The sequence below is a fragment of the Tinamus guttatus genome, unplaced genomic scaffold, assembly GCF_059628265.1.
Source record: "Tinamus guttatus ecotype Peru unplaced genomic scaffold, ASM5962826v1 Tinamus_guttatus_pri_ptg000215l, whole genome shotgun sequence".
Classification (NCBI taxonomy): domain Eukaryota; kingdom Metazoa; phylum Chordata; class Aves; order Tinamiformes; family Tinamidae; genus Tinamus; species Tinamus guttatus.
This window is the reverse complement of record NW_028288749.1, coordinates 119,342-132,272: the sequence shown is the minus strand read 5'-3', so window position 1 is coordinate 132,272 and position 12,931 is coordinate 119,342. Positions and strand designations below refer to the sequence as shown.

Below are 12,931 nucleotides of genomic sequence, written 5' to 3'. Positions count from 1 at the left end.
TTGCATTTCTCGTCACAATAATTTGAGTAGAGAATTATAGTCTTTGCTAAAGTTAAAAAGCAAAAGCAGATTGAATGTGTAACCTTGCTCTTTCAAAAGTCTGTGACATGGAATTTAATTAACTAATAGCAGTGCCCAAATTGATTGTAACAGATAAGTGACTCACTACGGTGCCGTAGATGGCGAGCGAGCCATTGTTGAGCTGACGGATCCTGTCGCTAAGCGCCACGCCGGCTCCTTTCCTGCTCCACTGGATGCTTGGAGGTGGCTCTCCCCTGACCTCGCAGTTCAGCACAGCGTTGCCGCCCAGGGGCTCGGTTCGGCTGGAGTGATGATCCCCTTTGAAGACTGGGGGCTCTGCAAAAGCAAGGGATGGCAGTCAAAGAGCGGGGCCAAAGGAGAGGCCCTTAATGAAACTGCTGGTAGGGATCAATCATCTATAATTTTAAGACACGGTATCAAATACAAGGAAAACAGAGGGCTGCATGAAATTCTCTGTTCTCACTGCTATTTCTACCTACCTTTGACGTACACAAATCCAATAGCTTTGACTGAGCCAACTGTGTTTTCTGCTGTGCATACATAGGTACCGGAATCGTCCTTAGTTACTCTTTCGATAACAAGTTCACTGTGTCCGTTTATATCATCGTATTGTGCTGAAGGGAGAACAGACGTTAACCTGCCGCTTCAAGGCTTTTAAAAATATACATCTCAATGGTTGATACTTAACAGGATTGTTTAAATTACGTGTTATTCAGCAGTATGGCTCAGTGGCACTATGCATTTCATTTCTGATATGGCTCTGGCCACTGCTATGACAACTGCAGTCTTCCATGGTCTACACACATGTATTCACTTATTCTGACCTTTAACTTCAAGCTTTGGACATCTGTGTTCTACAGCTACACAGAATCAACAGTTCCTCAATCATCTTCTTTACAGTTTATATTATTTTATTTCATGATGACCTAATTCTGAAAACAAACTTTTTCCTGATGTAATCACTGCCTAGCAAGTTCATGATCTCTCATATTATTTTCCCTTTACCCTCAAACTAATGGAGTGTTATGTGGGGAAAAGTCTACACCAGAACGACTGGTAAGATCCTGTGTTACCCACCTGGAATTATGTTATTGTTAAAAGTCCATGCTATTTTGGGTGCAGGTATCCCAGTTGCTTTGCAAGTTAATCTGAGCTGTTCTCCTTTAGTCAGAGCTATATCTCCAGGCAGTTCAGTAAAAGCTGGGAGCACATGAACCACCAGGGTGACAGTGTGTGTGTCTTCCCCAGCAGTGTTGTTAGCAATACAGGTGTAATGGCCAGAATCTTCAGGCTGAGAGGAAAAAAAATTGGGGGAAGTTTCATCAGGGAAATATTCCCATACCACATCATCACTCGTAACGACATGAGAATCTCCAAAGGTTTGAAATCTGCACTCAGTAGAAATGCTCATCTGAACTCCTTTGATTACCCTCAGTTTGAAAGGCGACCTACACTCATGTTTGCCCTTCTGGACAAAACATCATTATTTCCTCTGATACTTTCCTCCTTGGTGGAAAAGATACAAGTACAAACATGAACAACAAAAAACAACAGAACAAAAAAGACTAATCCAGAAACTGGTGAAAGCATAGAGAAGTCATTTTTTTCTTATTACTTCCAAACCACAGTTTAAATAAAGGCCACTTATACTTCCCCACTATGGTTTAAATAAAAGCAACTTACAACAACATTGTCCAAAATGAGATCTCCACCCGGCAGAGCCCTGTATTTTCCTGCTGTGTCTGTTAACAGTGTACTGTCCTTCTTCCAGTTTATTGTTGGTGCTGGAATCCCCTCAGCCACACAGGACAGGACAGCCTGGGAATCCTCCGTGACTGTGTACTGGGCCTCTGTACTGTGGATCCTGGGTGGAACTGTGAGAAAGTTAAATATACTATATATATGTATGTGCATATACATATATATATATACACACAGATACACAAAATACGCATTAGCTCTATTTTTCAGCCAAGCACTAATGTAAAAATACTGAAATAAAGAAATCATTGCTTGAATCTTCTGTTTTGTTGATTCCTGAATCTAGCAGTGACTGTGCCAGGGAAAGGTGTGGAATACATGCAACAAAGTGGAAACCGAATTAAAAAAAAAAAAACCCAAACATAACAACATTCCTAGATCCAAGCAATTGGCTGCTATTACGAATCACATGCTCCTAACACCCTTTTTAAGTATCATACTCTAAGCAGCAGAATTTTGCTGAATTTCTCCCTTAAATCCCAGCTCCTGGAGTTCCATGCCTCATCAAGGCCCCATTTACGTTGTTTCTTTGCAGCTGCCCTTACTGTGCACGACGAGCTCTGTGCTCGAGCTGCTGGAGCCCGCTGGGTTCGCCGCTGTGCACGTGTAGCGACCCGTGTCGCCAGGCTGCACGAACGCGACCTGCAGGGCGCCAGTGCTCAGGATTCTCCTTCTGATGGACTCGGTTACTTGCTGGCCGTCTTTATGCCAGCTGATCTCTGGCCCGGGGTAGCCCTCAGCCTCGCATGGCAAAGTGACAGAATGATCCACAGGAACAATGTACTCCTGGAGCTGGGACTTGATAATAGGAGGAACTGAAAAAGAATTAACAAAATTTAGAAAAGAATTGTATGTTGTAAGAAGTATGTAACACTTCTACTTTTAGTGAAAATAATCCTAAAAGCAACCTTCATTCTTACAGTAGACAGACTACTAAAGTGACTCTATTCAGCGTGACATCAGTTCAGAAAATGTTAGCTCCATTTGTGCAGGTCGAAACTCAGTTTTGACCAACAGAAAGCGTGCATAAATTCCTCATCCATCAGTCATTAAAAACATCTCTTCAACAAGAGTTTAAGAGTTCAAGTCTTACCTTGAACTTTCAGTTTGATCTTTCCCAGAGCTGTGCCAGCTGGGTTTTGAGCAACGCACATGTAAGTGCCAGCATCTTCCACAGTTGATCTTGCAATCTGTAAACTGCCGCTGGGAAGAACCATGTAACTATTGCCTGAAAGAAGAATAAGAGCAAAAAAAATTATATATATAAATACAAATATATAATTGTACATATATGTGGGTATGTAGGTAGATATACACACATGGTTTCCTTATATTTGATTTAAATATGCAGGGGATAGAAAATAAATTTTATGATACAGCAAAGTAGATTGAAATTACAGGTTTTACGAGGATACCTGTGGTGATGATATTGATGCCCTCCTTTTGCCATGTTATTACAGGTCGAGGTGTACCAGTTGCTTCACATGGGAGTAGAATGGGATTGTTCACAATGACATCCAGTGTCCCTGGCTGAGTTTGAATAGCTGGTGGTTCTGCAAAGAAATCAAAATGCAGCCAGGTTAGAATATCTTTCATAGCTAGAAAATAAAAGAGAAGACACAAAAATTGCATAATCTGGAAGTCAGAGAAGGTTGAACTAGTAGGAGCTGGATTCTGCTGTCCTAATGAGGAGCTCAGTGGAATTAATTTTACATATAACGAGTATGTTCAATGTGAGCTTGGGTACAAAATATGGCTGTCCATACTTCATGCAGTTTGCCATCACAGATACATGTTAACTTAGAAAGCCAACAAAAACCTTAGGAACAACAACAAAAAAAGCCCCCAAAACAAACAAACAAACAAACAAAAAAATCCAGTGTTTTCTGGATAGCTCTATCCAAGGCATCAGAGTTGTAATATGCAGAGCAGTGACTGACCTGCTGAGTAATAAGTGCATGCACAAGGCGATTCACTTGAGTAAGCTGCTAGTTGTGATGGTCCAATCTAGCCTCAAAATTACTCTGAAGTGTGGGCATGTATTAAATGGGTAATGCCTTCTGACAGGCTGCATTTTCTGTTTTGCTTCCCACCTTACCCTGGACGTGAAGAGTAACGTGTCTGTGGGCAGAGCCAGCTGCATTGCGGGCTAGGCAGGTGTAGCGACCTGCATGCTCTAGCCGAGTGGCAGGGATTTCCACAGCACCTGCAGTATAGGGAGAGAGTTTGCCATCACATAGAGTAGTGTCTTACTTTCAAAGAAAAACTCCCCTACAACATGTATCTTAGAAGTTTACATACTTATTTTAAAAAATGGGAGAGCTGGTTGTTTTGGGGATTATATTTATTTATTTTTTTAATCCCAGAGATGCACAGTGACCTCCTTTCGCTGATTTTCTGTGGCTAAGCTCCAACCATGCACAGTACCTGAAGAGAGAATTCTGTAGCTGTCTTCTCTGGGAAGCAATTTTATGCCATTTTTGGTCCAGTGAACTGAGGGAGCAGGAACTCCTGAAGCCGTGCAGGAAATTATTGCTGGAGATAGTTTTGTTACCAAAAGATCTGTGGCTTCATCTGCTATGGATGGGGGCACTAAGAAAAGAAGATCTGAGTTAGGATTACTTGCCAATTTTCGTTTTACAAATTCTTAGAAATAACTTACTATGTAACTTGTGAAGAACAGACTGAAGGGCATTGAGATCATTAAAGAAACATTAAAAAAAATCTCAACATTGAAATACCCCAAGGAAATTCTGGGCTATCCATGTGTAATAGCAATATCCCCTGTACCTTGAACAGTGAGCTCAACTCTTCTTTGATCTCCTCCTGCGTCATTCGATACAGAGCACTCATAGACAGCAGTGTCATCCACGGTGGGAGAAATGATTACTAAGGAACCTGAAGACAGAAGTCTGCACGCACAAAGCAGAAGAAAGTAGAGTCACTGAAATACTTCTCCTCGGGTCATCCAAGCACTGGATTTGCCACCATACAATATCAGATCATATATGGCTAGATTTTTAAGTGTCAAAATGAATCTCTGAAAACTGTAAACCCCTGACGAAAAAAGGACATTTCTCACCTGTACATATTCTGGTTTTGGTCAACACGAAGCAGATGCCCATTCTTTGTCCAGCTAACTGCTGGTCTGGGAATTCCAGTGGTTTCGCAAGGCAAAGTGGTCTGCACATTTACAGTCACTGTAATATTGCTAGGTCCTGGAGCAATAGTTGGAGGAACTAGAGGGCAAACAAAGTCAAATTATTCAGAATGACCATAAACACATGGACACCAACACCTTGTATCTAAATACAGAAACGCCAATCTCTATAAACACAGTTTTAACTACTTCAAAACATTCACTTGACCTTTATAAATAAGGATTAACTACAGAGTACTAAACATGGAGCATGAAGTGTGCCAATTCTTTCTATTTCCAGTTGTCTCACACACATGAGATAACAAGGAGTTAAGGCAGACAGAATTTCGCCAGTGTGACCAACTGGAATCAACTTGAATTTATGCAAGAAACTAAATTTAACTGACTGCCCGCTCCGTAAGGGGTGATCCTGGTAAGAAACCTAGGGTGCTGATCACTGTGGAGAGCTACACTAACTTGACAGCACTCCTTTCTGTGGTCCTGGCTCCTCATTAAATAAGACCAGCTTGCATGACACTGTCCAAATAGAAAAAATTACATAGCTGATTTATACTTCAGACTTACTTGAACACATGAAATTATCTAAAAGCAGAATACTTACCAAGGACTTGCAGATCAATTCGCTTGAGTTCAGTGCCAGCTGCATTGGTTGCCATACACATGTATCTTCCTGTGTCAGTCACATGCGCCGAGTGGATGTGCAGGGATCCATCCTCTAATACGGAGTATCTGAAACAAAGCCACGGATTTTTGACCCCTTCCCAGTAGAGAGAAAATCACAGCCAGTTATGATAGCATGGAAGAAACAGATGACTTAGGGCACACAAGGAACAACCTAAACATGTGGCATCTTAATTTGGCCACATACCTCTTATCACAGATAAACTCAGGGGGCTTTGGATCTGCAGGAAACTGCTTGGTTGCACCTCCAAACTTCAGGCATTTCAAAAAAATGTAAAGATCCTTCACTCTGAAATCTTTCACAGTTGAAAATCTTTAGTATCACAAGAGAAATCATTACCTTTAGGTTGCCAAAGGAGTTTTTGTTTGTTTGTTCCTTAATAATAAAAGACAGAAACCTTTGGCAATGCTATTTTTCTGCAGAATAATTTCTTTAAAGTAGTTTCTGCCACAGAACTAATTGGGAATGCAAGATGTTTCATCAAACTTTAATTAGTACACTCAAAAAAAAAAAAAAAAAAAAAAAAAAGACTACTGTTTATGATGACTATTGGACAATACCTGGTGTTGTTTCCAGAAAAAAGAGCTCCATCCTTCCTCCATGTAACTCTTGGGGCTGGTACTCCTTCTGCAACACACTTCAGAAGAGCAGAAGCATTTATATGCACAACAGCTGTCTGAGGGCTGCTTTGGATGGTAGGAGCAACTGGAAAGGCAAAATCCCAGATGTTACATCACAAAACTTCATGAAATGACTGAAACTACTCACACAGAAATGGTCACAAGAAGAGGTAGGGGAATGATTGCAACAATACTGGCATCACACAAACAAGTTTCTTACCATTTTGTGTAGCATGTAGTAATTGCCATGATACAGTTGGGAATGAAAAACAAAATTGGTCTGAGATGACTAGAAAGCTGACCTTTGCAAGCTACTGCAAATATTATCATCCAGTTAAAACAGTAGAAAAGTAGAAAAGGCATATTTGCTTCAGCAAAACAAAGACTGGAATTGATGCTCTTGTTGTCCAATTAAAATAAGGAGGAAAAACAAATTTTTAAGGGCAAGGGCAGTGATGGAGAAGAAAGAAGCAGCAAGTTCATACGCCTGGGTATTGAGAAGCATACAAACAGGAAGAAAATTTCTCATCATCACCATAATGTCATAATAGAGCAGCTTCTAATCAGTAGAGAAATGAGAAAATAAATAGGCTTAAAAACCTTTTAAAAGTAGACAAATACCTAGGATAGTATAGCACAGCTATCACAACACATAAGCTCCCTCAAGCCCTTCCCACACTCAGCGCAGACCAAGCCACAGTTTTCAAGTAACTTGCAAAAGCGGCAGCCAAGACAGGGACAAACCCAAATCCCCCAAGATGCCAGTCAAATGTTCAAATAATTTGTCTAGACGCTGGCACATGTGAGGAAATAGACCTGGACCGGCAGGTAAACACAGCCTAAGCAGCTGCACTTGGCTCCAAAGAGACCAGTAAATAATTCTTTCTAGCAATATGGACTCCCGTGGGAATGCCATGCAAAGACTGAAACATTCCAGAAGAGATCCGTGTTTTTACCATGCACTGTCAGCACGAACTCCCTGGTCATCTTTCCTGCAATGTTACTGGCCACGCAGGTGTAGCTCGCAGTATCGCTCAGGTCAGCATTATTGATTTGCAAGTATCGCCCGTTGGACAGGATCCGGACCCGAGGAGTCCCCTGCGGAGACAGAGCTTGACAGATTTAACTTCACCCTTCTTCTCTGCGCAGAAGGCCAGAGCCTTCTTTTGTTGCAGTGTAAAAAGACTCATAACAGAACAGCAGACAGAGAGCAGGGGGACTGAATTTCCTGTTTAACTTTGTTCACACAGTGGTGAAGGTAACAGGATGACCAACGTCCAATTACGTATCCCTGAAAAATTCATTAGTGTTTTAGAAAAACTATCGTTTATTTGTTCTATCTTCAATATGTGTCAGCCATATTTTGAATGAAAATGAGATCTGCAGTTCTCATCTAGTCTTCTGGCTGGTGGATCTGAGGATAGCAGCTACAACAGCTCCTCCATCTCTGCACTTTTCTGTACTCGCACCCAGCTGAGCCAGCCTACGATGTAGAATTGGGAGTAGTGTTGGAGCCTCACAGGTAAATTTCCAGTGAAATGCAAAGTGCAAGGATTGTGCCTAAAAAAGCTCCTATGGGCCAGACCTTCCTACTATTTGCTGCTACCAAATATTGGTGGTGCTTCACAGCCACATCACGAAACATGTAGAGAGCTTGAGCAAGCCTTGAAATGTGCACAGTGACAATAAAGACAACGAAGTCAGAAGGGAAAGGTGCTCTCCTCCATGAGACTGATTCAAAAAGCAATGATGTTTTAAATTGAAATAAGGTTGCAATTTGGAAGTCTGACTTCCTCCAGTCCTCTCTCATCACTGTGAGACCTCAATTTTTCCAAAATAAGGAGAAGCATATGCCACAGAGCATCTCTTTCCATGCCCAAGGACAGCTCTTCTCCAACTGCTTAATATTACTAAATCAATACATTTCTTTGAGGTTTAGAAAGAAACCACACACTCAGTAGGCACTAATGTTTTCCTGACATCTGTAGTATGTACTTATATAAGCTACACTGGAGAAAGAAAAGGTGGTAGGGATAAACCTAGATCTGCTACTTCAAAGATCACATGACTAATTAAGAGGCCTGTGTGAAATTTATATCTCAAGTTTCATGTTAGAGGAGAGCTAAATCTAGATAATAAACTAGATAGACTAGATAATACTTTGCTATAAATCCAAAGACAGGAGGATTTACCATACTGCTCAACCAAGGTATCTCAAACAGAGATAAATTCCTGTGACTATCATTGTGTTTTCTCTTGCTTCCTTCTCTTTTGGCAAATAACTTCTAAAAGTGGTGTTAAGTGGTGGTCTTAAGTGTTCCTCAACACTTAAGAGTGTTGAGGAAAAAGTAAAAAAATCAAGCACTAGTTAAAATGCAAGGGTTTCAAGAAAGAATGAGTCCAAAAATATTCACAAATTTAACTTCCAAATCTCTTTCAAACTTTTATAAAGAATCATTATCCAATTAAAGACCTAAAAATTGAAGTGATAGGAGTATTTCAGTCACATGCTGAAGAGCATTCAGGCAAGAAGTATTTCTCTTAGAGTTCTTCCTAGCCACTTTTTCTGCTCCATTCAAGGTGACACTCCCTAGCAGCTCTCAATAGTCTTGTGTTTTCTACTAGTATTTCATGCATCTTAACTTTAAAAAAGACAGAGCCTGAGAGAGGAATGCTGTAGCTAAAGCAAGAAGCAGGATCTTTTGAGAAAGACTTTGGCCAGTGAAACATTGGAAATTCCCTAAGCAGCTGTTATTTTTTTCTACTATTTTTCTAATAAGCACTAGGGAGAAGTGAAATTGGAACCAGTTGCAAGGCTGATATGACCACTCTGTAAGCTTGGCTAACATATTAGTAAGACTAACAAGTTCAAGTTACCTAAAAAAAACAGTCTGACTACAGAAGTATCTTCCACGGAACTATTTGAGATGTCTGTGTAAAACAAATTTCTGCATTCACCATAAACAAATTACAGTTAAATTTTTGGATGCAGTTTACTGTATCCACTACAATTATGGGAGAGGCAATTCCTAAGCCAAATTGTTTTCCTCTTTATTCACAAACAAGATCTAACTGGGGAACAATTATTGATTGGTTGAGTTCAATCGATAACTGAACTTTAAGAGATCAACTGGAAAGCACCAGGTTACTGACTGAAAAGTATAAGTGATCCTACTGAGCTATCTGCATCTTGCTGATCATCTCTTAGCTGGCAAGGACTTGAAGCCTTACATGACTCTGCCTGGAGTTTGGAGTGAAAAAGGTAGTCAGTAATCTACTTATTTGTTTTCAACATAAATTTAAATGCCTTTCCAAATGCTACTAGAATATGAGGATGCATAATATACCCAAGGAAGCTACCTTTCCTGGGAAGCCATTCAGGAGTATACCGAAGGCTTCTAGGATTGTTCAGAGGATCCAGAAGGAGCAAGGGATCCCCCTAAAGGAAAAAAGAACAAGTAACAGCGGGATGGCCACTTCAGGCACTCATTTAGGACTGTGTTTTTATTGGGACTACTCAGCTTCTCTTGAAAGCAAGGAACTGTAGCTTGACTGCACTGATGGCGCAAGTGAGCTGAATAAGAAACCTCAAGCACTGTGTGCACAAAATAAAGTCAGCAACAGACCACTGCAAGTAACATCGCTGCGTTACCTTTAGGTGTTCTCCATCTTTAAGCCACGAGATTGTTGGAGGTGGCACAGCATCTGACTTGCATTCCAGTGTAACTTGTCTGTTCTGCAACACAGTGAGGTCCTGAGGACCACTGGTGCCAGCAATGTTAGGAGGAACTGTTGCAAAAATTAAGAAATACAATTAACACTACACATATGAGCTCTCATTAAAATCATTCTTTGGAAAAATCCATTCTATTTCTCAAGATGTAAAATGCATGCAAGGCTATAGTGCCTAGTAAGTAGTTTCACTTTTCCAGACTTATATTAAGCATATCACCTTTGTTTAACTGATGAATCTGATTTTTAAGTCACACGCTGGAAAGCATTTTGTGAGAAATTAATTCAAAGCCCATTCTTAGCGAGGATTCCAACATTTAAACTGACTGGAGCAGGGATAGCAGACCTTCCCTACTCTCTTCATCAAGAAACCTGATAACTATACTTCGCAAAAATCCCAATACTTACTGTAGAATTGTAGAAGTCCTGTTTCTATTTCATCTTCTCTCACTTCATTTCATGTATTCATGTTTACATACTATGACTATCTTTTCCTTCTAAACAACTAACCATATTATATACATATATATTTCACTCTTTTTCCAAAAGCCCAGGCCAACAGAAAAATGATTTATCTATAACTTACTCATTCAAAGCATAAAGCTTGAAATTAAAACAGAAAAGAAGTTACGCCAGTTGAAACTTTCCCTTTTAACTGGCCTATGCACAAAAACGTAAACTATGCTTTCTCAAAGCACAATGTTTCATATTTGTATTTGATAGTATGTAGCTAGTTAAATGAGAAAAATGATACATACCTAAGTAGCTTATAGTAGCAAATAATAGTATTTTTCCTAAATTTGACTTACCATGCACTCTTACTAAATATTCCTTATCATCATCTCCTGCTGGGCTAGATGCCAGACATGTGTATCTTCCTGTGTCTTCCACCTAGAAACACCCAGAAGAAACACATCAGGAGAAATTTCAGGACATGGGAACAATTCAGAAAAACAAGAAATATAAATTTCGGCAGCAAGATTTGGCAGGCAGCAACTAAAAGCAAAGATAATGGACAAAGAATGTCTGAAAATAAAAAATGATCTCAAAACTGGTCTATTTTCCCAGGAAATAATTGTCCAGAGGTGGCCTGCAAGCTGCAGGACCCCCCAAAATGGCTTTGAAAACCCTGTCTCCAACTAGAATCTTCTCTTTGTGCTGCTTTTTGCGATCGGTTATCAGGGAACCGGAACTGATGATGGGTATCAGCCTGCAAGGGTCAGCTATGGGTACTAAGGAAATCTTTTCTCACTCTCATTAACACCTGCATGCTCTCTCTTTTCTGTAGACTTTTCATTGCAAATATAAGGAGTGCTTGCTTACAAACAAGACCAGCAACAATCAGACTGCTCATCCTTTTCCCCAAGCACTGCCCCACTTATGTTTGGTGAACTTCACGGGCTGATTGTAGGTGTTAAGAGTTTTATTTTCTTAGTGCAGTTTTATAAAGACTATTTTTAAGTAGAACTCTATTAGAGCCTGAATTGATCTAAAGCTTTTTGTTTAATCTTTTATTTTTTTTCCTAATTTGCACATACATGAAAACAGAACAGATTGTTTTCCGCTGAGACCTGCAAATGCAGGTGGAAGCTTTTGTGGGGGGAGCTTTTTAGGACTCCCACAGGAGGCAATTCTGCAAACTCTCCTGGGGTTGTTGCCCAACAGAGCACGTTTTGAAATAAGTAGTTTACCTGAGCACTGGTTATTCGAAGCACTTCTCCTCCTAGGACATGAACATTACCATTCTGCAGAAGCGGACGCCCATCCTTCAACCATGAGATTTTGGGGACTGGAATGCCAGTGGAGATGCAAACAAGTTCAAGGGGGTTGTTGACAACAACAGAGAGCTCTTCTGGTCGATCAGAACCGTTGATATGAGGTGGCTCTACAGAAAGACACCAAGTTCTTCATGGACTCAAGCAGCTTCTAACACCTGGTACGCAGACCTTATGCTTAGGGTTTGTACAGTTGATCCACACGAATTCACCAAGCAGCTCATGTGTCTGTCTAGTAATTTCTGTATCTTGCCAGTTTAAATTAGTAATTGCAAAATGTTTTCATAATTCTGAATTAAAGAAATGAAGATTTTTATTAGCCCTTTGGCTGTTTTAACTCCAGCTATTTTCTGTTGACAAGTTAGCGAGTCTAGCCAGTTGACAATAGCTGATTATAAATCTGCCAAGCTGAATTTCTACCGAAGTTACCTATTTAAATCAAGTTACTCTGTAAAACAGAATACTCTTATTTTTACTTTTATGTACTTCCAAAATCTTAAGGAAAACTATACATTATATGTATATTGTTATTATATGTATATTGATGTCCTGGGTAGACACTTCCTGCTCACATTTTGTTCGACTGAAACGTTGACACCTACCCAGCACTTTTAGAGAGAAGTGCTTGCTGATATCCCCAGCTTCATTTGATGCTACACAAGTGTATTTGCCTGTATCATCAGTCTCTGCTTTGACAAAATGAAGGACCATCCCTTGGTTTTTTGAAGTCAAGTGATCTCCGAGGCTTAAAGGATGTCCATTTTTAAACCATGACATAGTCGGGGAGGGAATGCCATCAGTTACACACTGCATTGAAGCTGAATTGCCCCTTACTATAGTCACATCCTCTGTTCCTCCTGCATTATCCAAACTTGGTGCCACTGCAGAAAAACAAACAGCTGATTAATACAAAGTCCACCCAAAAGTTAATACTCCATATAAAACAAATGGAATGCAGCTACTGTTCTGCACTTCCTCACCTCATTACCCTTATTTTTAATAGCTGTGTTGAAATTCAACTGGAAATTATACACTGTTATTCAACCTAAAATATCTGTGGCCTAGGTGCCTGTTCAAGTAGGACTCTGAAGGTTAAAACAGTTTCCACATTAAAAATATTTAGAAAAGCAAACTTTTTCCTAAAGGTTATCACCTAAGA

At 40.1% G+C, this 12,931-nt stretch overlaps 1 protein-coding gene across 1 annotated transcript in view; it reads right to left on the bottom strand.

The window, feature by feature from the left end:
* HMCN1 (hemicentin 1) overlaps window positions 1–12,931 on the bottom strand; it is a 147,076-nt gene that overhangs the window by 22,273 nt on the left and 111,872 nt on the right. The window contains exons 68-85 of the mRNA XM_088524884.1: window positions 12,375–12,653; window positions 11,689–11,882; window positions 10,807–10,888; window positions 9,918–10,054; window positions 7,222–7,363; window positions 6,206–6,350; window positions 5,565–5,692; window positions 4,886–5,042; window positions 4,594–4,715; window positions 4,231–4,395; window positions 3,902–4,009; window positions 3,219–3,356; window positions 2,897–3,031; window positions 2,349–2,618; window positions 1,726–1,916; window positions 1,120–1,333; window positions 522–656; window positions 167–357 (exon numbers count right to left, since the gene is read on the bottom strand). Of these exons, the coding sequence (XP_088381010.1) occupies window positions 167–357; window positions 522–656; window positions 1,120–1,333; window positions 1,726–1,916; window positions 2,349–2,618; window positions 2,897–3,031; window positions 3,219–3,356; window positions 3,902–4,009; window positions 4,231–4,395; window positions 4,594–4,715; window positions 4,886–5,042; window positions 5,565–5,692; window positions 6,206–6,350; window positions 7,222–7,363; window positions 9,918–10,054; window positions 10,807–10,888; window positions 11,689–11,882; window positions 12,375–12,653 (2,933 nt within the window). The remainder of the gene's footprint in view (window positions 1–166; window positions 358–521; window positions 657–1,119; window positions 1,334–1,725; window positions 1,917–2,348; window positions 2,619–2,896; window positions 3,032–3,218; window positions 3,357–3,901; window positions 4,010–4,230; window positions 4,396–4,593; window positions 4,716–4,885; window positions 5,043–5,564; window positions 5,693–6,205; window positions 6,351–7,221; window positions 7,364–9,917; window positions 10,055–10,806; window positions 10,889–11,688; window positions 11,883–12,374; window positions 12,654–12,931) is intronic.